General features: G+C 32.4%; 1 protein-coding gene across 1 annotated transcript in view; it reads right to left on the bottom strand.

The window, feature by feature from the left end:
• The window catches only part of LOC120888561 (mucin-19), a 67,200-nt gene that overhangs the window by 17,942 nt on the left and 22,283 nt on the right, over positions 1-26,975 (bottom strand). Inside the window, exons 10-36 of the mRNA XM_078015850.1 lie at positions 26,284-26,343; positions 25,473-25,701; positions 24,596-24,710; positions 24,105-24,165; positions 23,784-23,881; positions 20,937-21,147; positions 20,205-20,327; positions 19,641-19,764; positions 17,315-17,450; positions 16,060-16,152; positions 15,326-15,410; positions 15,033-15,170; positions 13,456-13,605; positions 11,456-11,550; positions 10,910-11,036; positions 9,337-9,583; positions 7,993-8,045; positions 7,806-7,906; positions 7,411-7,562; positions 6,957-7,095; positions 5,830-5,934; positions 5,548-5,742; positions 4,121-4,360; positions 3,892-4,048; positions 2,786-2,911; positions 1,687-1,828; positions 994-1,025 (exon numbers count right to left, since the gene is read on the bottom strand). Of these exons, the coding sequence (XP_077871976.1) occupies positions 994-1,025; positions 1,687-1,828; positions 2,786-2,911; positions 3,892-4,048; positions 4,121-4,360; positions 5,548-5,742; positions 5,830-5,934; positions 6,957-7,095; positions 7,411-7,562; positions 7,806-7,906; positions 7,993-8,045; positions 9,337-9,583; positions 10,910-11,036; positions 11,456-11,550; positions 13,456-13,605; positions 15,033-15,170; positions 15,326-15,410; positions 16,060-16,152; positions 17,315-17,450; positions 19,641-19,764; positions 20,205-20,327; positions 20,937-21,147; positions 23,784-23,881; positions 24,105-24,165; positions 24,596-24,710; positions 25,473-25,701; positions 26,284-26,343 (3,534 nt within the window). The remainder of the gene's footprint in view (positions 1-993; positions 1,026-1,686; positions 1,829-2,785; positions 2,912-3,891; positions 4,049-4,120; positions 4,361-5,547; positions 5,743-5,829; positions 5,935-6,956; positions 7,096-7,410; positions 7,563-7,805; positions 7,907-7,992; positions 8,046-9,336; positions 9,584-10,909; positions 11,037-11,455; positions 11,551-13,455; positions 13,606-15,032; positions 15,171-15,325; positions 15,411-16,059; positions 16,153-17,314; positions 17,451-19,640; positions 19,765-20,204; positions 20,328-20,936; positions 21,148-23,783; positions 23,882-24,104; positions 24,166-24,595; positions 24,711-25,472; positions 25,702-26,283; positions 26,344-26,975) is intronic.

Here is a 26,975-nt window from a genome sequence, read left to right on the forward strand (position 1 = left end):
AAGAAAAAGAAATTAAATTTTTATTTTTGTGTTGTCAAATCAACCCCCCAGTGTAATGATGATTTAAAAATATTAACTTCACATTACTCCTATTTTATTATTTAACTATTATCTAAAAATGTCAAGCTTTGAATGATGATATTCATTCAACTATTTAGAATAAAATACTTATTCTATGTTCTAATCATTTTTATAATTTAATTTATAGGAATAGAATAATAGTGACATTTTAATTTCAGTTTAAAATTTTCATATCAGCTGATTTACCTCACATATTTTTATTATCTCAGATTAATGTGAAACTCTACATGATTATCTTCCAAATCAGAAATACACATTTTAAATATAATGATGACTTTACCTGTGAATGTTGAATTTGTAGGAGCAGGTTCTGAAATAATCATAACTTAGTGTTATTGACAGAAATAGAAAAATTGGGGGGAAAATGCCTCTCAAGTTACTTATAAGCCATGTATCTGACTTTCTTTTTTTCATTTACATTTTTATAGTTCTTAATCCAAAAAAGTCATAGCTCGGGTACTCTTTTGAAGCTTATTGAGATTTTTAAGATATCCTTTGCTCATGAAAAATCCTTCAATTATTTCTATATCTGATCTTTTCTATATTGGTTCTCCAATATAGAACCTTTTCTCCAATACAGAATTCTTTCCACTCTGTATCTCCATTAAACTCTTTTAACTGATGCCTCACTCCCTTTATTCCTAGGACCTACAGAGACAGAAGCACACATCAGTAAAAAACACTCGTGTGTGTCAGTCAGGCCCCATCTGACAGCTATTCAAAATGTCTTTGCTGCACTGGTTTTGAAAAGTGACTGACTCACCAGGAACAATCACATGGAAATGGAACAGTGCCAATCCCCTGAGGAGCAGTCAAAAGCATTAAGTACCTGCTTCTCTGATATACATGGTATTTAAAAAATCCCTTATCTCATCTGTCCTAAATCAATTTGAGTAAAATGTAATGACTCACCATTGCACTCCAACTCCCCAGCAATACAGTTGCTGAAATGTAAATTAAAAAAAAATGAGTTTGAAATTTTGATTCCTAATGACAGATCACAGATTTAAAACAAATTTTCTAACAGTGAAAATCAAACAATCAAGTAAGAGAAGAGTAATTCTTTTCCCCTAACGGCATATTATTAATTCAAATGGCTTGTTTTTCATGTACTAATGATTTCACTGAGTTCTTGGGACTTGAAGGAAGGGTTTACAGTCAAGCTGTGATGTTTCCAACACAAATTATTTGATTGTCATGCTACCCTAGTATGATCTCATTCTTACATTTCCATGTCTGAAAGCTATAAGAATGATCTTACATTTATAGAATTACAACCTTTTTTCCTAAAACTATAAGGTGAAATTTTCTGTCCTGTCTTTTTGTATTGTTAAGCATAAGATTTAACAAACCACTTGTTGATTTGTAAATTTTCTTAAATACAAAATAACTAACATTACTGGCATAAAACTGCACCTAAAATCTTGTTTATAAATGCCAAAATTAAAATTTACATGTGTGCATGTACACACACACACACAAACACACACACACACACACACACACACACACACACACACACACTCCTTAGTTTGCTTGCTTTCCTAAATGAAAATGCAAATAATAATAAAATAAAAGAGTTTACTGAAATGAACAGTAGTTTACCATGTTCTTCCACAATTATCTTCAATGACTCCCCCTGCTGGAATGATGTCATTATAGAAGCAGCTGCACTCAGATAAACTGACACATTTCATGGTGTTCTCATCCAGATAGGGAGCACTTTCTGGGCATTTGGCATAACAACCTGTATGTAAAAATGATCCGCAGTTCCTCTTTATTTACTGATAGGCATCAGACTGCATTACATATTTGTAATATTACTTGAATGACTGCATAAGCAGTGGATGACAGAAAAACATCACACATATAATAAAAATATAAGTGAACAGGATTTAGATCCTTTTGCAGTGAAATTGCAACTGAAGAACTTATACATTCAGGTAATTTTTTTTTCCTAAAATGCTTTCTAAAATGTTTTTAAATGATTTGCTGCTTTAATGATAGACATGATGTTGAACATGCAACAGGCTTTGGTAAATATGTATCTTGAAATGGTAATGTCCCCAAATATCTACTTTTATAAGAGAAGATGAAGATACAAAATTTACAATAAAATCAGTTGCAAATATCTCAAAGCCTATAATTTAACACAGATGTGGCTTTTGGAAAGTTTTTGTATCATCTGGTTTTCTTGCCAGTTTCTTTCTTCTTCTTTTTTCTTTTTTTAACATCTTTATTTATTTATTTTTTATGCTGAGGATCAAACCCAGTGCCTCACACATGCCAGAGGAACAAGCTACCACTTGAGCCACATCCCTGTTTCTTTTGTTAAGAATAAAATGTTGCTTAAGTATCAGATACTGGTAACTGGCTTCTATTGAAGCAAAATTGTATGATGTATCACATTCTGAAACTTCCTTCTCATCAAATTATATCCTCTAGGGAAAAGCATGAAGATTGACTATAGGATCATACCCCTGTTCTCTCTTCCTGTGTTTCTCTCCTGCACCACTAAGAGATAATTTGTGTCTAGAGAAAATGTTTCTAATGGAGAAACATTGTCATAATAAAGAAAAATCATTATGCATTAAATTACAAAAATGTAAGACACTGAATTGAGGAAAACTAGTAAGATTTTTCAGTTGTAAAAAAGCAGTATAACTTTTACTACTTTGTGGATATTATTAGAATTTTGTCATACCTTCTAGAACTGCAGAAAACTTCTTGCCAATGACCCGATCCTTGCATGTCTTTGCTGTCACGGTACCACAAGGTTCATAATGCCAGCTGCATTCCCCAGGTGCGTTGTAGTAATCACAGTAGACAGCTATGATTTAATTACATCAAATTACTTTTCTTCATCATCTGACAATTTCAGTTTCTAAAGCACTTTTTAAAGGGATCTTGGATAATATTAACAATAAACAGACCTCAAATGTATCACTGTCTTACCAAGTTCCTTTGGCTTTACCCAAATTGCCATATAAACCCAAACAGCTCATTTAAAAAAGGAAGGAGCTAATAGACTCAAATGACTTCTTTCCTTCAGCATCACACCAAGATTGGTTTGAGATGCAAACATAAGCATTCACTTTTTTCCCATTTGGAGATATTTTAGATAGTAGGTTTAAATTTATGGTTTTAATATTCAACTTAAGTGTGGAAAAATAAATTTGTGGGAAAATTAAGGTTTTAAATTATGTGAGTAAAAGTTCCTAATTGAGGTAACTAAAAATGCCAATATAATATAATGCTGCTCACTGTAAACTGAATAAGATGAGGATTCTTTTTTTGATGCTTCTCTTTGGTTATATTTTCTCTCATAATGTCTTGCTTAGAGTGAAAAGAATTGACTGACTACTGTCAAGTTCCATAGATATCAAGACTCATTCTATATTCAATTTATAGTTCATCTTAGCTCTATGAAAGTCTTCAAGGAAACAAAACATGTAAAGATTTCAACAAAAATTAGCATATGAGGTAGATGTTTGGGATTACAAACATATACCAAGATAAGAAAACAGTGTATTGCTCATCTAAATATGAATATGAGGGATTTTTTAAAATCAGTATTCAACTTTTTCCTCTGTAAACACAAGAATTTTTGAAACTAATATTGAATTGAAATGCTATGCCAGTTGCTATATATTTAAAGTTAGGTATTTTTTCCACAATAAATAAAAGTATTAACATGTTTTTAAGCATTTCTTGGTTCAACATAGAAAATATGAGAAGTAGACAGACTGTTCAACAGAATGGTTTTATCTAGTTATGTTTTCCAAGAACCACCACATGGACCTGACTTACGACAGAGGTTTGGCTTTCTCCAGGAGACGCAGACTCCAGCTGCACTGCATGCCTCTGCATACATCGCCACCGCAGTACAAAAGCCCTGGTACTTCCCCTCCATGTCACATGCACAGGCTTCTTCAATGCATGCTTCATAGTAAGCATTGGGGTCAACCTAGGCAGAGCACAGAACATGAGCGTCTGGGAGAAAACCCCATATAAACTGTTGCTTTCAGAGCAGGACTACCTTGCTGTGGCAGTCAGTGAAGGTGCTGTCTCTGATGATTTCACATTTCCGTACAGCCCAGGCTTTGCAGTATGGGTTTGAGTCACATGGGAAACTCTGAGTTACTGTGTCGGAACATTCCTGACTTGTTTTCCAACTATTTCCAAATTCCAGTGCTCCAGTAGCCACTGATGAGTACCTTGTTGTGAAATCATCTTTGAGGTCCCCATTGTTATTTCCACAAAGACCACATACTTTGCCCTGTGTTTAGAAGAAAGGAAAAAATTAGAGATGATTTGTATTAGGTACATAGAGATGGAGAGAGATATACACTATATCATAAACCTGCTAAATTCCAACTTTGGGAAGACAATCAAATTTTTTTTTTTTTTTTTTTTTTTTTTTTTTTTTTTTTTTTTTATTGATTGTTCAAAACATTACAGAGCTCAAGACATATCATCTTTCATACATTCGACTCAATTGAGATTTGAACTCCCCAAATACATAATACAGACTCACTTCTGTTACATACTCACGTTTTTACATAATGGCATATTAGTGACTGTTGTATTCTGCTACCTTTCCTAACCCCTACTATCCCCCCTCCCCTCCCCTCCCCTCCCATCTTCCCTCTCTACCTCCTCTGCTGTTGTTCAGTTCTCTCCCCTTTTTTCCCCCCACCCCCTTTCCCCTCATAACCTCTTATAATTTTGTGTATCACTGAAGGTCTCCTACCATTTCCATGTTTTCCCTTCTCTCTTCCTTTCTCTCCCCCCATTCGTCTTAGTTTACTGGTAGTCTTTTCCTCATGCTCTTCCTTCCTGTTCTATTCTTAGTGGCTCTCTTTATATCAAAGAAGACATTTGACATTTGTTTTTTAGGGCTTGGCTAGCTTCACTTAGCATAATCTGCTCTAATGCCATCCATTTCCCTGCAAATTCTATGATTTTGTCGTTTCTTAGTGCTGCATAATACTCCAAGACAATCAAAATTTATGGAAAAGATTTTGCTACCATTGAATCTGAGGTAAGTCATACTACAAAATGATCTAGTATCAAAGAAGAATAAATGCATTAGGAATGAAAGCAATTGTATTTGTGAGTTTCAAGTTATTCATCCACCTACTCTCAGGTTCTTATAATATTTGCTTCAAAGAACACATTTCATTCAAAATACACACCTATCTCAAAATTATTATGTGATTCTCTCAAGCAACCAAATATGGTTACACTAGATTTCTTCAGATTTATTGCATTTACCATGTTACCAGATTTCATCATTTTTTATTGTGTTTCTTATTTTGTGTAAGATTGAAGAGGTGTGGAGGGCTTACTGCTAAACAGAGACCCCACCAATGTCCCACTCCCCACTTGTGAATACCTGCCTCTGAGTTTCATAACAGAAATGAATTTGCTTCCCCCTTGATCACTTCTTAGTAACACACGTACTTGCCACTGTGGATCCAGTAAAACAGACATTCTTGTGTTTTTGTCCCAAATCAGGCTCATTCCATTTTGAAGTTTCAGAATCAAATACAAGCCCACAGTATGTACAGAGTAGGCGTTTTCACTGAGTTCACATTCTTGACTCTCTGTAGTTTTAACTGTTGTTACTTTCCCATCTTGTAAGACAATATTCTGATCCTAGAAATGAAAAAAAATAGAGTAACAGTTTCATTTGGATGTTCATAGTCTAAGAGAAAAAGCAAATGAAGAGAAATAGTTCTGTACCTTAAAGGCAACTATGATTTTCCTTGAGCAGGTAAGCCCATCTTCACAGCAAGGGACACTCTCAGTTAAAATACGGAATGTGCCGTTTTCTTGACCACAGTAATCCTTTAAAAGTGATATTATCATATTAGTTTATGAGACAAAGAACTCAACTGCAATATTGGTATCACACAATTGTTTCTTAAAGAACAATTCCTTAACTCAATAAATCACTATATGACTCACAGATATAAAATTATACATATTAAGAGGTTAAGAAATGTGCCCAAAGTTACACATTTGTGATATGGAATTTCCAAAATACAATGATGTAACTGCATTTATGGGTAACCTTCTCTGATTCAGCCCTATTTCCATTACTTCCACAATGGTTTAGAATTGTACCATAATGTATAAGTATTTAAATCATGTGTTTGTAATAATTGATTTATTTCTAGGCTGTGTAAATAGCTAAAATGAGCTTTTCTTCCTCAGTGACTTATGTAAAACTTGATATTCAATCAAAACTAGTATATAAATACAAAGCAATCAAAATTTCAACCATTAGATGTTACTTAGGAAGCAGCTTAATTGTAAAAAGCATGAACTCTGGAATAACATTTTTTATTGTTTGAGTATATTTTCTCTTAGTAGTTACTTAATCACTTTAAACTCGATTTCTTCATCTGCATCACAAGGATATGAATAGTCTTAGGTATTATAATTATTAACTGCAACAAAATATGTAAATGTTCCTGGCAAAGAAGCACTTATAAAATAGTAGCTGTCATTGCTTCTACTGCTGTCATTAGAAAAATACCTAACTTTTGAAGCACTTCACATTTGTGGTCTCATTTAGTTTCAAAAAGGGGCTATTTCTGTGCATACTTTATAGATATACATAACTACACACATTAAGAGGCTAAGAAATGTGCCCAAGTTAAAAATCTGATTAATAGCAGAGTGGGCTGAAATCTTAGGCTGGCCTCCAGAATCAGCATTTGTATTGTTTCATATTTTACTGGCTTCTAGAAGCTTATAAGCGGCCTTTTTTCAATTTTTTCCCATTTTGAAAATAAAATTTTCCTGAACTCATCTACAAATGAACAAAGTACAGAAAAGTTGTCACAAAACACATCAATAATTACCTCAAGGAATGAATACTGGCAGAGACCATCGAAGCTGTAACTTTTCCCATCAAAAGTTCTAATATGACCTTCCCCATAGATGTGGCAGGTGGTCTGACATTCATTTTGTGTGCAGTTCCAAGATCCTTTTATACAAGTACTAAAAGGAGAAAATTTAATGTGATAATTATAATATGCCAGGATTCACTTACTTATATTGTTTTTGTAAAGAGGCACCAACTAATGTTTCATTTTTACTTAAGTTTTAGAGTTGTCTTCATATATTATCTGAATATCATTTACATAGTGCTTTATAATGTTTCTATTTTTTAAAAAGTAGCATCTTTTTCTAACTGCATTTGGACATTGCTTTTTTAAATATCACAAGGTCTGACTGATCTTTCCCAGGAAAACTAAGAACACATTGTATATTTTATAACATCCAAAATAAAAATAGTAATCCTTTATCACGCACCATTCATTGCAGCCAACCGAAGTGACACTTCCTTGGTCATATTCTCGTTCCCCAAAAGAGCATGGGCAATCATCAGGAAAGACACACTTCCCTTTAGAATTTCTAACCATCCCAACTGGACAGTAGCACCCACGTTTGCAAGGCAAGTTCTCCTACAGAAATAATTTTTTTAAAATATACCATGAGACAATGTTATGATCAGGTCAAATTATCAGTATCAGTTTAAATATATAAATATACCAAGTGTATTTTTGAGGTCAACATCTTACCATTCAAAATAACATACACATGCACAAAACTTGCCCTTCTTTATTTTTTCTTAAAAATTTTAGTTTCCTTCTGCCCTAAAACAATAAGAAGTCTAAAAGGCAAATGTGCAATGCCAAGTTACTTACATCAAAAGCAGGTATGTTCCAAGTGGAACATGTTTTATCAGTTCTTCTCTGTGCCTTGGGATCACTGCAGTCTACATACTCAGCCCCTCCAGAACAATTTTCTGCAAGATAAAGGAAGTTGTTTATTAATCAGTTTATTTTAGCCACAGTAGATATTTTAGGCTTGTACCATAGCTTCAACACTTACGTAGGGTTAAATTGATGGGAGTTTGGCAAAGAAGAACTCCCTCCTGACAGACACTGGAAAGAAAAGAAAATTATACATTTAAACATTAAACTCCAAGGACAATTATATGAATGAAACAGTCTCTTGTAAGTACTAGAGGAATCTAGAAACTTCCATGGACATCACAGAAAAGGTTGGCTGGATCTTAATGGATAAAAGTCAACAGATACTACTGACAAAAAGCAAAACTGTGACACGGAAAGAACAAGTTTCATGAGGCATGTTTGGGTTAAAAAATAGAATTCACAATGGAAAACCTGAATAGGGTAGAGGTGAAGAGAACCATAGTTTAGGGGCGCTAGCCTAAATTTCTCTAAATAGTCAATCTCTTGATTCCCCCAACAACTATAGAAGGAAAGAAAGTATTATTACAAAACTCCAACAAATGTTTATGAACTCTGATGGAAGAGATACCTATTCTTCCCTTTGGAATGGCCAAGAAAAATCTTTTGTTGTTAAATGATAGCTTCATGAAACTAAAGAGAGAAGCCATGTCCAAAATTGTTTGAAATGACTACTTCATTCTTGTAAGTTATGTTGACAAGAATTCCTAGTTCATCTATGGAATAGGAAATATGGATAAATTACTTAATTTCAAACAGCAGAGATCAGTCTCCTCAGCCATTACAATATAGTAAAAATTATTAACTCTTCAGGAACTGTCTAAATTCCCGAGTATGGTCTAATCATGTTTCTAACCCTAACCTATGCAACAACCCACATGGGCAAAACTTCTTGTTCTGTTTAATCTACAGAAAATAATTTTCCACATCTCAGGTTTTTTTCTGGAAAAAGATTTAGCCTTGGGAAGACCTCAAATAACAGTTTTTGTTTTGTTTTGTTTTTGTGGGAGGATGTCCTTCAATGCCTCAGCTAATGGCTGGCATCTTCTACTCTATCTTACAATACACAAACATCATTTTAACAATCTGCTAACTTTGAGTCCAAGACAGTGTTCACACTTTTTTTTTTTTTTTGGTAATTCAAGCACTTAGCATAAGACTAGCACTTACTATGGGTTTGCTGGATGACATATGCTAAACCCCTAGGAAGCATTGTCTGAACATGAAATCATTTTGCATTGTCTATTTATAGGAAATGCCAGGATATGTTTCTACTGGTGTTTAAAACCAAACCAGAGTAGGGTAAACTATGTATGGTCTCCAGAACAAAACAGGCAAAAGTTAACTTTGATAAGAAATGAAAAATGAACCTAGCCTAAAGACTTCATACTAGCAACCGACTCTCTGAAGACAATGCAATCTCTTGATTTCAATGACATAATAATACATGCAATCTCCATACCATTTATTGTCATCAATTTGGATGGTTTTGTCTGGTTGTACAACCTCATCATTTATGTAGCAGTCACATTGAGATTTCTGAACACAGTTTCCTTCATTATTCTGGTATGTTCCATCTGGGCAAGTACATCCATCAACTGGAATATCTTCTACATCACAGCTCCTATCTCTTTCTGTCAATGATCGGCAAGAACTATTGCAGGCTTTTACATTGTATTTGAAAACTAGGCCACTTGGACAAGATTGTTCTGTAGGTAGAGGAAAAAAAGTAACAAATATGCATCTGTCCAGGAGGGAAAAAGGGTACACATATATATGTTAATATTATAGTGAATGAAGCATAATTGTGTTTATGAATCAAAAGGAGTACTTATTCATTGGTTTTTCTCACTTTGTTTTTAGTCAATATTGAGTTCCTACTGTATATTTAAAGATTCTGCTGGGAATATCCTCCACCAGGATAGTAAACACACTGCCCTCCTATGGCTTACATTCCTGGTTAAAAAGAAAATGTGTTCATGCAATGATGAATACAGATGAGCAGCACTAAGTGTTTATAGCTGGAGATTTCCACTCAGGGGAGGGAGTGGATAGCTGAATAGCAGGAAGGCAGCCCAGAGAGAGGTAAATATATGTATGGGGAACAGCCTATGTGAGAAAAAAGGATCATTCTTTCAAAGAACCCATAGAAGGACAGAAGCTGTATAAGTCCAGGGACAGAATCAATGTTTCAAACTCACAGGGACTACATGATTAGTTTTTAGTCTTAGAACTATGATAATCCATTGACTTGATTTTCACTGGAGTGTTCTATGATAATTTACTTTTACTTGGTTTTATTTTCAAGATTATCCTGGTTTCTAAATAGAAAATGAATTAGAAGCAGCCAAGACTAGATACTGAAGGAGGCCTTTGCAATAATAATCCAAAAGAATAAATGGTGATTTCTTGAATTACATGGTGGCAATAGAGGTGAAAAGATGTGATAAGATTTTGTAGGTGACTAACCCTATTAAGCATAACCTATAAGACAGGTTTCAATGTAGTTTGTTTTTGTTTTTTCCTTTTGGTAAATCAAGTATTATAGTGAAGTCATAATCATAGAGTAACAACAAATATTTTAAAACAAAACACATGTTTATAAATATGATAGTTGAGCCCCTGGCTTACAAATATTTTCCAAAATAAATTATTATTATTATTATATCATTTCAAAATAATAGTTAATACATTATTTAAATTTTATCATACTGCTGAAAAAAGATTACTACATAGTCTATTTGATTTATATGTAAATATATTAAAGATGAATAATGATGACAAAATTCAAGAATTGCTCAACGATATTAAAAACAAAGAAACATTTTTTAAAAGAACCAAGGACAGTTTGAAAGTACATGTGCCTAAACCATACCTTCTATTTCACTTCTCTCTCTCTCTCTCTCTCTCTCTCTCTCTCTCTCTCTCTCTCTCTCTCTCACACACACACACACACACACACACACACACTCAGATACACAGAATGAAGTGAAACTGAGAAGGAAGTCATTATCTGAAGCCACCATCCCACTTACCACAGCGTCCTGTTCTCCATCCATCCAAGTATGTTTCCTTCTCAGCACAAGCTTTCACATAGTTGCCTAAAATCGTACACAGGCAGTCCTGACTCTCTTCACAAGAGCAAGTGTATTTTTTGCATTCCTTTAAAATTAAAAAAAAGTTACATTTCATTTTTAAATTATTCGAAAGAACAGGCAAACTGGATGTAAAAATTCAGCTCATAACCATTCCTTTGTCCTGGAAAAATTATGACTTTGAAATATTTTGGAAAAATTTTAAAATATTCTAAAAGCAAATTAATTAGTAATCCACTTATCAAAGAACTTAGAAAAGAAAGAAAATCTTATCCAAGATTTTTATCATTTGGGGTTATTTTCCAGAACTACATTTTTTCTAAATTGATATATCTAAAATTTGAATAAATTAATGGAATCTAAAATTTAATTATATACTTAATCTACTGACAATAGCTATTACTAGAGAAAGTTTAAGATCTACATGTTTTTCTTGGTATCAACAAAATGTTTCTCAAAAAGGGCTCTTAATGTTAACCCTCATACCTCATGATAGAATTTAGGGTTCACAACTGAATGGCAGGAAGCAAAAGGCCCACTTGAATCAAGAAGAATTTCACAGTTACTTTCAGCAAACTTTTCTGGAAAGAAAGAAATGCACACAAAATTGTCACCAATATCATCATAATTTCCTTAATTGAAAGAAAAGATAAATTTTAGGAGTTTTGACTTTATTAGAACAATTGGGTTTTTTTAATATTTATTTTTTAGATTTAGGTGGATACAATATCTTTATTTTTATGTGGCACTGAAGATCAAACCCAGGGCCTCATGCATGCTAAGTGAACGCTCTACCACTGAGCCACAACCCCAAGCCCTAATTGTGTTTTTCAAATATTTTGCTATGTTAAATCTAATATTCAAAAATACCATGATATGATTAAAGCATCTTACATAAAAAGGAAGAATCTTTATTAGCTTTGTATATTTTTATTAATTTATTTAACCTTTCTCTGAAATGCAGTTTCTACATAAAAATTGTAATAATGATTATAAGTTTAGGTGACTTTAAATTTTAAAATGTAGATTAATGACTAACTTGTGGCAAATCAAAAAATGAAAGAACCACAACACCCCTTCCCCCAACCTGTCACGCCAGAATGCCTAATCCGTTTTTCTGAAGATCACACATTAAGATGACCAGTATCAATAATTCAAATTCACTAATTGATTTTTTTTGAAATGTGCTTAATTAATATTTGTTGATTTATAATAAAGCTAATACTAAATTAACAAAAAGTCATAAAAATATCATCTGAATGACAAATACTTTGCTTAATGAATTTTCAGCAACAAAGAAACCTGAATCTATTTAAGACATTGAAACTAATTTCTCAAATTCTAACAAATTGGTATCCATTTTATTTAAATATTACTAACAGCTTATTAAAGTTCAATTTAATTTTGTGTTTATGTTGTTAAAATATAAAACACTGAAATTTAAATCAATTTATACATCTATTCAAAGTGCAGGCATGTAGTCTACTTAATATAAATCTGCTTGGTTTCTTATAAGATATGTACTTTTGTGTATTCTCATTATAATTATTTTCATTGCAATAGCCCCCCAAAACAATATAACATGACAAAACCTTGAAATATGCATTACCATGTTTACACTAATGCTCCTAAAATTAGTAGATAAAATGTTCAAAAGTGATTGTTTTATAATAATTTTAAAATATTATTATAAGCTGATTAAACTTTGTTTCAAATACATGGATTTATTTAGAAACCACTAATTAACATGTCAATATATTTTAACAGCTTCCTTTGTATTCCTTATTCATGAAAGAAGCAACATAAAGCATTAATGGAAATCAACAAGTATAGGGAGCAATGAAAGCATGACTTGGATTTAAAATACCTGGATCATAACTTCATCTGTAATCCTTATTCATTATACACTCTCAGAGCTCCATTATCAATATCTACATTACGAAGGATAACCCACCCCCACTCTGTGTCCTTCATGAGTATTTTTACAGAAATAAATTGGGTTAATATAAATGAAAATATTCTGGTAAACTGAAACGCAGGCTGAGTCATACAAGTTAAAATTTTATTACAATCTATAATTGAGGTTTGGTATTACTTATACCAATGAGAGAAGGGATAGGACACAACTCTAAATCGACTAAATCATTTTTTGTGTTTAATTCATTTTAATCAATGACTATTTCCACCACTCACTTAAAGAAAGGAAAATTAAAACTAAATTATCTCAAAATTATCTCTAACCCTATTATTCTATAATTATTTTTAAAAACTATGCAAGAAAGAAAAACATAATAAATTAACCACCCATGAAATTGAGTTTTCTAGGAGCATTTCAGTCAGAGGGCTTCTCTACTATTTCCTCCAGAACCAGATCAACATAACAAACATTAGCTAAAGCCAGGATTATCTGATAAATTCATTATCATCAGGATAAACACATAATGCTACAACCAAATATTTAATTGCTGATTAGATGTTAATAGTACCTTTTTCTATACTGATACATGAAGAAGGGTTTCCTTTAGGACAAGGCATCATTTCCCAAGAACTAGCAAATGCCTGAGAGGTCTTCTCCAATATATTCTGACTTGACATGTAATCATCCTCAGCTTTGTTGTTGTAGGAACCACAGAGTCCTGTATTATAATTATAGCAGAAACAAAGTTTAACATCTCACCTACTCAAGGTTTTGGATGCACATCCTCATTTTATTTCTTGGCTTACATCAAAATCTGAGCAAGCTACCTGAAAACACATTTGTTTAGACTTGATAAATATAAGTAAAATATTATGACAGATTTCATTCAAATTTCCTTTCAAATCCTAGAGCACTGAAACACCATTTGCCTTGTTATATTGTGTTTTTTCTGTTTGTCACTGAAGCTTTATCACTTTTGACAAAGCTTAGTAGGAAGTATGCTTACAAGTAGAAAGTTTATGATTGCACCATTTTTATGGTATTACTGCGGAGAGAGAAACTACATCAAGGCCTATGTGCCTGCCTTACCTAGATCCTTCTGACCCATTTGTTACATATTTTTCTCCGTGCAAATAAGTTAGTGGCTCATGGAATGGTATCTCTCAAAAGTTTGTATCATTTATAAGTTAATAGCTCTTTGTGGGGCATTTCATCATTGTTTTGCTTGTTCTGTTAAATATCCACGACTAAATTTAACATCTGATTATAAAAAAACCTCAGAGAAATAAATGACTATTATGTTTTGGATCTATAAAGTCCTCCAAAGGCTCATATGTTAAAGACTTGGTCCCCAATGAAGAAATGTTCAGAGGTGAGGATTTGGGGAAGGGGGACTCTGACCAACAGTTTAATCCAGTTAGATTCACAACTGAATGGCATCAGTGGGAGGTGATGGAAATTGTAGGAGGTAAGGCCTCATTGGAGGAAGTAGATCACTGCAGGGGCATGGCCTCAAAGGGTATTTCTAGTCTCCAGCCCCTTCCTCATGATCTGTTTTTTGCTCCCTCTCTGTGCTTACTAACTACCATAAGGTAAGCAGCTTTCTTCCACCACACCCTTCCACCATGATGTTCTCTCTCATCTCAGGCCCCAAACAATAGAGCCAGTGGACCATGAGCTGAAACCATGAGCCAAAGTAAATCTTTCCTTCTCTAAGTTGTTTTCCTGAGGTAGTTTGTCCCAGAGATGAAAAGATGACTAACACAATAACCATGTGATCTATCAGAAAGACAAATAACAGTGACACCTGTATTTAAAATAAAATTTTCAAAAATTTTAATATCAACAATATTTTCATTTATTCAAATACAGGTCAAAATCTTAGTAATGTATAGTACTAATAAAATAGGATGTAACATTATCAAATCTTACCTAAATAGAAGCCTTAGTTTGAAATCTTTAAAATATTTAAATCATTGAAAAACCTCTCAGGAATATATTTTATGATAAATAAAGTTGTCTTTACTATGGAAAGACAGTTGGAATGCTTTAAATTTAGAAACCTTAATTGAGAGGGAACCTCAAATTAAATAAACAACAGTCATATTAGAGCACTGTAAATAAAAATATATCCAGAGGACTTACCTACAGTATCTGTGAACTGGTTGGGTGGCATGGAAATATATAATTGCATTACAGGAACAATTTGTACTTGCATTTTTATATGAGAGTCTGTTTGTACTTGAATGTATGAAGTAGATTCTTTGAAGATCTGTATTTTATCTGTTAAAAGAATTATTGAAAAAATAGTTACCATATTAAGCAGCTTTAAATATCTTAGAATTGTTTAAGACCTCTTAAAAACACAACTATTTAATATCTTAGAAACTAAATAAATGAAACTTGCACTTATTTTAAACTGCTATTATGAAACTTACCTGAATAGTAGTAACCTCGATTTCTAACCATGTCACTTGTCACTGTTCCATCACTATTGATTGTGAATTTGTCAACTGAAACAGACTAATGTTTAAAACAATTTATTAGTTTACATTAATTTACAATATTAATTTTAATGCAATATATAGATTTGAATTTTGTGCTATAAAACATGTTTAAATCTATAGGATTAATTTACAAATACCTAAAATACAGAATATTTTCAAAGTGTCTCATACTTGGCTTCATTTCTTCTCATACCAACTCTATACATAGAGATTATAAAGGAATCTTCATTCCCCAGATGTAAATAAGGAAACCAAACCCCAAGAAGGTCACTTGGATATCCAAAGTTCCAACACTTTGCAAGTGCCAAATAAGGGCTAGTTGTCTTCCCTTCCAATTCAGGTCTCTTTCCACTTACAATGTTGGTTCTAGATACACAAAATTCTAAACATATGCCATTGTATTTTTTCTTAGATGGTCCACAGAGTCTAATGATCCAAGGAACACATAATGACACCTGAATTAGTATATAATTATGTATTTATAGTAATTTTAATATAGTTCAGGACCTTGGAACTATCCAGCTATTTCACAGACTATCAGATTTCTATGAAAACTTATTTATGATTTTAGTTTATATAGTAAAGCCTTTCTTCAAACTCAAAAATTTTAATTTGTGAAATTTTTGTCTGATTTTACTCTAAGTCTTAGGAAACTGGTTACTTACAGAATTCAAGGCAAGTGTGACACTATTTAAGCACGTTCCTGTCTGACCAGTTTTACATGGACGAAGTTCAACACTAACAGACCAATCTTTATCCTGTTAAAAAATATTAAAATGGTTATTTAAATGTTATTTATTATATGCTATTATTGTACAATTGATTCACAATGTACAATAATATACCCATTTTCTACATACAATTAATCTGCCCTGGAAATAGAAACTTAATTTAGTTCACAGTACAATCTCAAGAATAGCCAAGAATTTTGTAGATGGTCCAAGTATCTTGGGTAAGCTTTGTCTGTGTAGTCTACAAATAATGAGTTTTCATAGTCAACATTTTTTTTCTTTTACCTTTACTCTTTGTCTTCTCCTCAAAGGGAATTGTGCTGCTCTATAAGGATTATTAGAATTAGAACTAAAGTAACCTTTTATTCTTTGGACAGTGCACATTGTCTGAATTTACTGTGACAGGTATTTAACTAGTAAAACCAAAATGTAAGTCATGTCTAGGCACCTCTAATATACAAGAAACACATACTTTGACATATTTGTTTTATACTTTCTTCATCCTCAGTCCTCATGGATTAAAAGAAGACAGATATAAAAAGAAGGAAAAATAAATTATGCTGATAGGCAATCAGGAAGCTTTATTTTAGAAAACAGACTACGAGTAAGCAGCGACTACGTTTTTCAAATTACTGGATATTATTTCATTTCTTATCAGAAATATTAAATACCATTACCGAATCTCATGTCAACTAAAGGTGTAAACTGCAAAAATGGAATCACTCATTTGTTAAAATTGAGATAATGTAATCTTTTGATAAGGAAAGCCTGCTTATCATGCTGGTTCTACTGCATTATCAAAAGTAAAAATAAGTATAAAGGGATAACAATAACAGAGGAAGAATGCTTCATGGCATGTAAAGATTGTTTCATTTAAAACACTGGAGAATACATATCACAGAGAGTAAAAGAGTGAAGTAATTCTCCAGTGTGCTTAGAATATTTTAACTGAAGGAGAGGGTTTTATTTTTTTTTTCCAGCAATGAATTTTCAGAGAATACTCATTCAATATTGACAATATTACCAATATCAATAGGTGACAGAAATAGATATTGAAATATATAACCAGTAACTAGAAGATGTTTATTTCTTTTTGTAATGTAGTAATTCAATGTGAAGATTGTATTTTAACTGAGAAATAGCTCAGTGTCTACATCAGTTTTCTCAAGTATTCTATGCTGTTACATACATGGATGGCCAAGAAGTGACAGTTTCCAGGATGGTTGTATTTATTTCCATCAAAAGTGGTAACTAAACTTCCTTCCACCTTACATCTTCCAGGACACGAGGCTTCAGTGCAAGACCACTTTGCATCTTGGCACGTGCTGTTAAAATGCAAGGGTTATGTTAAAGGTCATGGATAGTTGTCTCAATGGAGAAGTATCACAACATTAAATATCACCTCTTAAGCTAAAATATTCTATTAATCTTTATTAAATCAGTATTCCCCACCCAAAATCTCAGCTGTCATAAAATGCTACATCTATAGAAGTATCTGGAAATTTTATTTATAAAATAAATAAAAACTAAATAGAAGTAAATTTATATACTTCCATTTCTTTGACTAAAATGATAACTTCTGCATGGATTAAACATAAAAACTTGCATATTAGATTTCAGGGGTTTGTCCACATGGAATACATTTCATTATTAATATCAAAACACCAGCTACAAGCTGTAGTATAGATATGCACTGTCCAATAGAGACACAGAAATAGTGAACTTTTAAAATGTAACAACTCCGAATTGAGATCCACTGTAAATATGAATTGCACACAGATTTTGAACACAATGTGAAAAACAATTATAAATTATTATTTTATTTCAATTTCATATTTAAATTATAATATTTTGGATATTTTGGTTATATAAAACACATTATTAAAATTAATTCTAACTGTTTTTACTCTCAAACTGTTATCAATTAAAGTCTATTAAATTATATATGTGCACTACATCTGTGGCTCACATTTTACTTCTCAAACAGCACTGTTTTAGTCTCAATAAGTCAAAGCTTTTGTTATTCATAATTATTATTAATATACTGTAATAAAAAAGTATGTCCTATTTATAGAGAAAATATAGTAGTATAAAGAATTGATGTTTTTCATTGATTCAGATTATTTTCATGCAAGGACACAATATATTTCTAGAAAAGCCCTTTGCAGTCTTGCAGAGAAAAATCATGAAGAGGTATGGGGAAACCTCACCAGTCATCATTTTATTGCCGAGCTCAAAAAAAGAAGATTCAAACTGAGTATTTAACAGATGAACAATCTATATTAACTTTTGACAAATTAAAATTCATATTGGACTAATTATACTATTTATCTTCACCAAGGTAGTCTATATAAAAATTATTTGAAAAGCATTCAGTTGTTTATGGTTTTATAATTTACTAAAAATGTGAAGAATATTCTTGTAAAGAAACATAAAGAAGCAAACAAAAAAGAGTCACACACACAGAGTTCAGAGGAAAGACAAAGTGGCCAATCCTCTCCACGGCCATGTTTATTAACCCCAAAAAATTACATAGCTCCCGTTACCATGACTACATTCTAACTAGTATTCCTTTAACCCCATATGCTAGCTAACTGAGATAAGGTCCAGGTTAATACAAACACACAGTCCCTTTTCTCCAAGGACATTACCATAGAAACCAGAAAGTGCACCTGCATAGTTATCCTAATACCTTCAAGGGGAAACTGCTGTGCATTCATATTGTGAAATCAGGGCTTCAGTTACCCCCAGGAGTCTGCTCACTGGGGGAACACTTCCCTGCATATTTCCACAGTATTTTTATGTAGAATACCTACATAAAAATTCTTATCAAAATGAGTGTTATTTCTTTAATTGATCTCTTATGCTTTGCTTTATATTTGCAATTATCAAGTGATTAACCATTCAAAATATTATTTCAGTTAGTGAATAACATTCATTCAAAGATATACAGAAAGTATACAGTATATGTGTGTGTATCTACATGTGTACATATATACATACATATATACATATATATATAGTAAATATATAGTAAAGTGCCCTTGAGTTCAAATCTCCTCTGTAACCCCTACTACATAGGGGTTACAGGGGAGATACACTTTTCCATTAGATTCACAGGGACAACTATCCCAAGGGCACTTTGAACTCAAGGGCACTTTATCATTGACCACTGAACCACATCCTCAGTCATCTTTCATTTTTTATTTTGAGACAGGGCCTCACTATTTTCCTGAGGCTGGCCACCAACTGGTGATCATCCTACCTCAGTCTCCCGAGTCTCAGGACTACAGGCAAGTCCCACCATGCCAGCCTTATATTTTATAATAAAAAAAATAAGCCTTTCTAAACACACTAACATATACACTCACACACACACACAAAAAAAATAATGCCATGAGAATTCTGTTTCTTTCTGAAGTTTAAGAGTCATTTTGGGACTTTTTTTCCAAATTAGATAAAATATTGGTATTACTTTACCATCAATAAAATGTAGACAGAAAGTGCATACATACCACTGAGAACCACAAGGACCTTCTCGGACTTCTCCTGGCTGATACACTTTTCCATTAGATTCACAGGGACAACTATCCTTTAGTACACATTTTCCTTTCTCTCCAATATCATCCAATAGATAACCTAGAATACATTATATAAGTTAATTAAAAATTATATAAACATCAGCAAATTGTTCAGTAGTGTGTTGTAAAGCCATCCTGAACTAGTTCTCCCAAGTGTAAACATGCAATGAAAATGGTCATTTCTTGTGTAAGCAATTCCTCCTTTTCTGAACTGGCAAGACAGATAACAAATTTCTGAGTTTGCATTACTGCTCTAGAGACAACAGTTCTGTTGAGTCCAATTTCAGACTAGAGAATATTGTGTAAAAAATACGGGAGCCCTCAGGGATGGTAAAAATGGACATACATTAGCTTTAGAAGACTCTCTAATCCTCCTTTGTACTTTGCTAGGAGGATAGATTAGGAGTAGCTGAGTTGGGAGATATCTTGTTGTAAACACTATCCTGAGCCACTTTGTTTTCAGATGTTTTAGTGAACACTCTCTCACAGGTGTATTACCTTCTGGGCAGGTGCAGCCACTCACACATTCACTGTCTTGAAAGGGAGCCACATTAGAACAAGTTGCAGGATTTGAGGGTCCACATTCTTTGTAGATATAACTTTCTGGGCATGCATGCTTTTCTGCAGATATGTAGGAAAATAGATACATGTAAATTAAAAGAAATTAATATATTAATGAGCAGATTATTAAATGGGACTGAGTCTAATTTTCAAGATAAAAAAATCAATCTTTTAAGATTATACACCTAAAATATGCCAATTCCTTACACAGTATTTGATGGTCTGGTATTTGATTTAGAGGTAATATATGTTGTACATAATTTTATTTCATCTCAAGTTGAAATTTCTATTCTACTTGTATTATAAGGACGGACCTAAACAAAAGTGTAAACTGAATTTATTTACATGAAATTGATACTTGTTTTATTAGTCTTTTGAAATAAAAATCATAGCACTAATCTGTGTATTTGCACATTTTCCCCAGGACTTTTCACCAAAGCCTATGAAATTCCTAATTAAGCTCTCAACTCAAAGCACTGTGACTTGAGGCAGGTCATATCACAATGCCGAGTTTCCTCAGAAACACACATCGGAGGCAGGACTTCGGCATCTCTGATCCCTCTTAGGGTTTAGAATCACTTGAGAAAATACTTGGAAATACAGCTTAACTTTAGAGTGCTATGGGAACTTTATATATTCATGGTCTACAATAGAGTTTAAAAAGCCTACCACAAACTACATCAGGATCCTCTCTCCACTTTTCAAAGATGCCAGGACCATCCGAGGCACAGAGACGGGACAATTCTGAGTAAGTGTCACACGTAGAATTTTTGTCTCCATTTTGGCAGTACTCATCAATGCAGACTTTCTTGTAGTCGTTGGATACAGTGGCAACTTTTTCACATTTCTCAAAGTAGGTTCCAATAACTTTGTCACAGTACTACAAAACAAAGTACAGTGTTTTATTAAAACACAAGAAAAACGGGAGATAAAATGAATTTGTAGAAAAAAGATACATACAGAAGTTTGATCTTCTTATTTTGGATAATATGTCATGGCTTTGACAGAAGGGGTTGTTGAATACCGATTAAAACTTTTACATATTTTCGTAGGTAAGATGATTCCTGCAAGAAGGCTTCACCTTTGGCATTTCAGATTACTATATAATGGCTTTAAATTCATTGTACTTAAATATATTCAAATGTCTGACAGCGAGATGGATCTTAGAACTTGAGAAAAGGGAATAGTAGAAGAGAGATTGGTCAATGCCAAAGAGTATGGAATGCTAACTGATGGAACACTACCATATTCAGAAAGGATATTGTCCCTTTACCTGTTAATCTGCTTATATTTTATGAGCAAACAGAAGACCATAAAATGTACTGACTTTCTTGGTGGGAGCCATGCGAGTTCTCTGAAAATAGTATTTGTTTCTATGTCAATAAATGGAGTAAAGATATATATTATTGAACTAAAAAAAAGTTCAGATTTCAACATATTTCAACTACCACGTAGCTTTTCTATATTTTAACAATGTTTTCAGAGACACACAAAATTTCCTGTCAAACAAATATGTAATTTGCACTAATTAGGCTCGAGGAAAGCTGATAACTTTCTCCAATTAAGGTACAAAATAAGAAAAATAAAATCAGTAAAGTTTATTTTTTAATCTATTATCCTTTGTGCATCTTTCTCACTGGAGAATAGGGTTTGTTAGGGAGAGAAATAGTAACTTTATATGCCCTGGGATTACCAAAGTTTCTGTTTATATGTTCCTTAGTAAAATCCTGTTTTGAATATAATTTATATACTCATTCAACATTATTAAGCTACCAGGAGTTAATTTTTTTACTTGTTTAACACAACCACCCCAACAACATAAAACAACATGAGAAAATTCTAGGCAGTTTTTATAGATGATTATCCAATTTTAAATACCAATGTGTGGCACAGGGTAACAGAGGAAAGAGAAAGCAATTATTCTCAAAAATATCAAGGAGGGATTCACAAGGGAGATGGTTGGTGGTCTCATATGGTTTCATGGTTTAATCTTTGCTAGAATATGACAAGATAACTACCAATGCAGTAAAACAAAAATCTATTCTTGCCACATCATCCACACATCTCTTAATGAGAGTTTTGTTCTGGATTTAAATAGGAACATATAAATATTCATTTAATCATGAAATGTCTGCAGTCTATCAAGTTAAGCATAACAGAATTATGTAAGTATGGAAAATTCACAGAAAAAATTTTAAGCATTTTACATGTTGTAGACAAAATATTACATATAATTTTTTTCAAAAAATGTGAATGATATGGAGGAAGAAGATTCAGACTAGACATTAGGATCAAAAATGTACAGGATAGGACAGAGTTTTTGGATTTCCAAACTGTAGGATGAAAGTAAAGCCAATGTCCATCAAGAGATAATAATGGAGAAGCTTATGAAAATAAAAATATCATAGTGTTTTGAAAAAAACTTAGCATATTACAACTAGCCTAAAACTTGTAAACAGACTGCAGGGACATTGAAAAGGATATAGTTGCAAAATTATAAGACTGAGATATGAGTGCTTATAAAAGGATGGTAGTCATCTAAATTGAAATTAAGGATAATAATCAAAACTGGTATATATACCAGTAGAACAACATAGCTATTCCAGAATTAAACCCAAACACTTATGGTTACTAATTTTTGAGAAGAGTACCAGGAGAACACAACAAGGAAAATATGGTCATTTCAATAAAAAATGTTTGAAAAACAGGATTTCCAATGCAAAAGAATGAAACTTAGCATTTACCTTGCACCATACACAAAAATCAAATCAAAGTGTATAAAAGAGCTATCTATAAGACCAGAAAAATTAGAACTCTTAGAGCAGAACATAAAGGAAAAATTCTTGAACATTGGCCTTGGCAGCAATATTTTGGGCACCACACCAAAAACTCAGTCCCTAAAAGTAAATATAAATGGGACTAAGTCAAATTAAAAAGCTTCTGCACAAAAATGGAAGAATCAAAAAATACAAATGGCAGCTTATCATTATGGTGTGGAGAAAAGAAATTTGTACTTCACTGGCTGGAATGTAAACTGGTACAACCATATCAAAAACAGTAAGGAAGTTTCTGAAGAAATACAAATATGCATATATCATGACTCAATGATCCAAAGAAAATGAAATCAAAGATATCTGCACTCCCATGTCCATTGCAGCAATGTCCACAAGAATCAAGATAAGGAAACAACCTAAGTAAGCATCCATGACAGAAAATGGATAAAGAAAATGATGCACATATACAAATGGAGCCCCATTCAGTCCTAAAAAAAAGAACAAAATCTTGACGTTTTCTGCAACATGGATGAACCTAGAGGACATTATGTAAAGTGAAATAATAAAAAACTATGTGATACACTGGATATGTTAATTTATCTCAGTACAGTAACCTTTTTACTCTGTGTATTGTATAACATAATTTTGTATGCCTTAAAAAACACATTACAATTCATTTTTTAAAAAATGAAATCAAGAGGGAACAATGCTAAATACATTACAATATGAAACAATTTCTTACCTGTACTCCATCTTCACAAATTTCATAGCTTTTACTAACAGCACTGGAACAATCGCCAGGAATTTTACTATTGGCAATGTGCTCACTAATATCTTCACCTTCAAATGAAAACATTGTTTAGTTTAAGATATCTACTATATTTGCATTTTATTTTAAGATATATATGGACTTAGCAACAGAAAAATAAAATTTAATTTGAACAATGTATCATTCTTGAGGCAAGTGCAAACTATTACTGGATATACCCAAGTGTGAAAAAAATTGCCTTATAATTTTCTTTTGGAAAGCAATTATTTTAGACATAGTCAAATGAAGTCTTACCTGGAGTACTGTTGAAGTTGCCACAAAGACCACAAGTTGGATATCGCTTATGAAGATTGAGCTTAAAAAAAATACATTTATATTTTTATAAAATACTGAAAATATCTCCAGACAAAATTTACTCAAAGAAGAGGGTCTCCTCAATTCTATGTAAGCTGGTTGCTTAGGGATTCACTACAGCACCTTGTTTTAAGATACTGCCTCTGGAATTTGGAGTGAGTTTTGACTCCACCATTTTCTATGTATCTGTAGGCAGATCCTTTAACTTTTCTTAGCCTGCACTTTCTGAGTTCTATCATCTGCTAAATAAGATTATTAACAGTATGTATACCTCGAACCATTTCAAATACTAAGATAATGCTTAGAATAGTGACTGCAACATATTTATCAATAATCCTTAGTTCTTACTTTTATTTCAATGTGTTATTTTTTATGACTAAAACCAGAGAACAGAAAGCACAAGGTTATAAGAAAATACTGAATAGACTTACTGAGAATGTGTTATTTTTCCATATTAAAAACAGGATTCCTCTGCGGCTCTTCAGGACATTATATTCTCCGTGTTTTTTAATGTGAATCAACTTATTGTTATATGGTATATTTACCCTGAAAAGTATAAAATCTAGGTGTATATAAAAAGTGAATAATAGTACGATGTTTTTCTGATAATTCACATTTTTATATTTAGTGACATAAATATAATAGGGTGGTAAGTATTAATTTTATTTCTTCTACATTTTATAAAAAGACACACAATAGCATCTTCTGATAGAACTTTCAAGGCACAAGTTCCTTGATCTTTGAGAGATAAACAAGGGTAAAATTTTGGTTCAGTGTTAGAAAATATCACGTCATTTGAAATATTTACAAGTAAGGTAGCATGACTTATTTTCTTATCCTAGAAGTATTTAAAGATACTATTACTTCTAAATTTGACTTTTCAAAATAATAGTCTAAGAGTTTCAATCTCTTCAATCTCTAATGGACGCTTTGTGAAGCTTCAATTTTGTACTTAATGTTAAATACGTTAATGAAAATTGAAATGTTCTGTAAAAAGTTTTGTTGAATATACATGCTGCCCCAAATCTGAATACTCAGAATAGCCAAGCAGCAGAGGCACTATTTTTTTCTACCTCGTTATAGAAATGAATATATTATCTCATAATCCCAAATATATCCAAGTCTTCCATCTAATAATCTTGTGTGTGTGTGTGTGTGTGTGTGTGTGTGTGTGTGTGTGTGTGTGTGAGAAAGTTTCAAAATAGAAACAGTACCCTCACTCTTCTTCCACTTTTGGCTTTTCTTTCTTTTTGCCTCATATTTTTCTGAATGGTTCTACTACACTTATTCAACAATTCTGTTATTTACCTTTCTTCATTAACTGATATAGTGTCACCGGAAATAGAGATGTCATTGTTGTCAATCAAAACTTTTATCTTCTCAATCTCATTCTCATTATTTCTTTTCATCTCAATATTGAAGTCTCCTCCAGACTCAACACAGTGACGGCAGAAAGTGAATGGACATGAAGACACCAAGGAAAAGATGCGGCCATTGAAAGCTTTATATGCACCTGAGCCCCAGGTAAAAGCTTCACCTAGAAATATTCAGAGGGGAATATTCATAACTATTTAGGGCAAACTTCTAGTTGTTTCTTATCACATTCATGTACTAATTTTAAAGAATCTCTGAAAGGTTCTATTCTCTTCTCTCACTACTGCAAAAATACAAAACAAGTAGGAACTGAATATATCTTAGACTACCCAAAATTGACTATTCAAACTAAAACAAAATAAGAATAAAAACACTTTGCTTTTCTTGGGAAAAGGGAAATTGTTTCTAATATAAGGAGGGATATATGCAGGGAAATTGTCATTTATTTGCTTGCTTGTTTGGCTTTTTATGGGTGAGGTGCCATTTATATTGAAATAGTGTAAAGAATTATACTATTTCTATTATATGTATTAATGTATGCATATATGTACATTATTTATATAAGTATTTATGATTGTGTATTAAGAAAAACAGTACAAATATAATATCATTCAAAGATGCAATGATCAGACAGGTGATGGGGAAATGTTAAAATCAGCTTCAAATTTTGGTTATATTGTGACCTCATTTAGTTACTGTCTTGGTCATAAAAATATAGATGGATATCAGAGCCATGCTTACTTACCAATAACTGCATTTGTTTCTGAGTATTTTGGAGTTGCTTCTGGAATATGGGATCCTTTTTCTATTCAACACAATGCACATATTATTTACATTTTAAGACACATTGATTCAAAATACATAAGATACTAGAACTTCTGCATGGGAATTTAAAAGTTGGAATAGAAGGCCATCAATGAATTTCTTTATCCTGAATATGTAATTTGATGTTAAGAGCTAGAATTTGCTGAATTCACATAAAAGGTTGCCTCTGCAGTTCATATTTCCTCTGGGAATAATTAGCCAGTGTATGTTTAAAAATTATTAAGAATTTATTCATTTGGGATCATGTCAGTTACTAACATTATGTTACATCCCTTACAGAACTTTTTTTTTACTTCAAAAATAAAACATTGCAAGTCCATTTTCATGAGAAGCAATGACTCAAGCTCAAGACACATTTTTATTCAATTTATTTTCTAATAATAATTCAATTGTATAAACATGTGGAAACTTTAAATTTTCCATATCAAAAGGTAAAATCCATACCTTGAAACTTTATGCTTCCCATAATCATTTGTTTCTCATGACCCTTTTATGTAACTAAGTAAATTTATCTGAAACCTTAAGAAGGATAGCAATAACAAAAGCAGATATGCATTTTAAAATGTTTTTCAAATGCTATTTTTTTTTCTATTTTTAAGACACTTCTCTTTA

The sequence above is a fragment of the Ictidomys tridecemlineatus genome, chromosome 6, assembly GCF_052094955.1.
Source record: "Ictidomys tridecemlineatus isolate mIctTri1 chromosome 6, mIctTri1.hap1, whole genome shotgun sequence".
Taxonomy (NCBI): Eukaryota; Metazoa; Chordata; class Mammalia; order Rodentia; family Sciuridae; genus Ictidomys; species Ictidomys tridecemlineatus.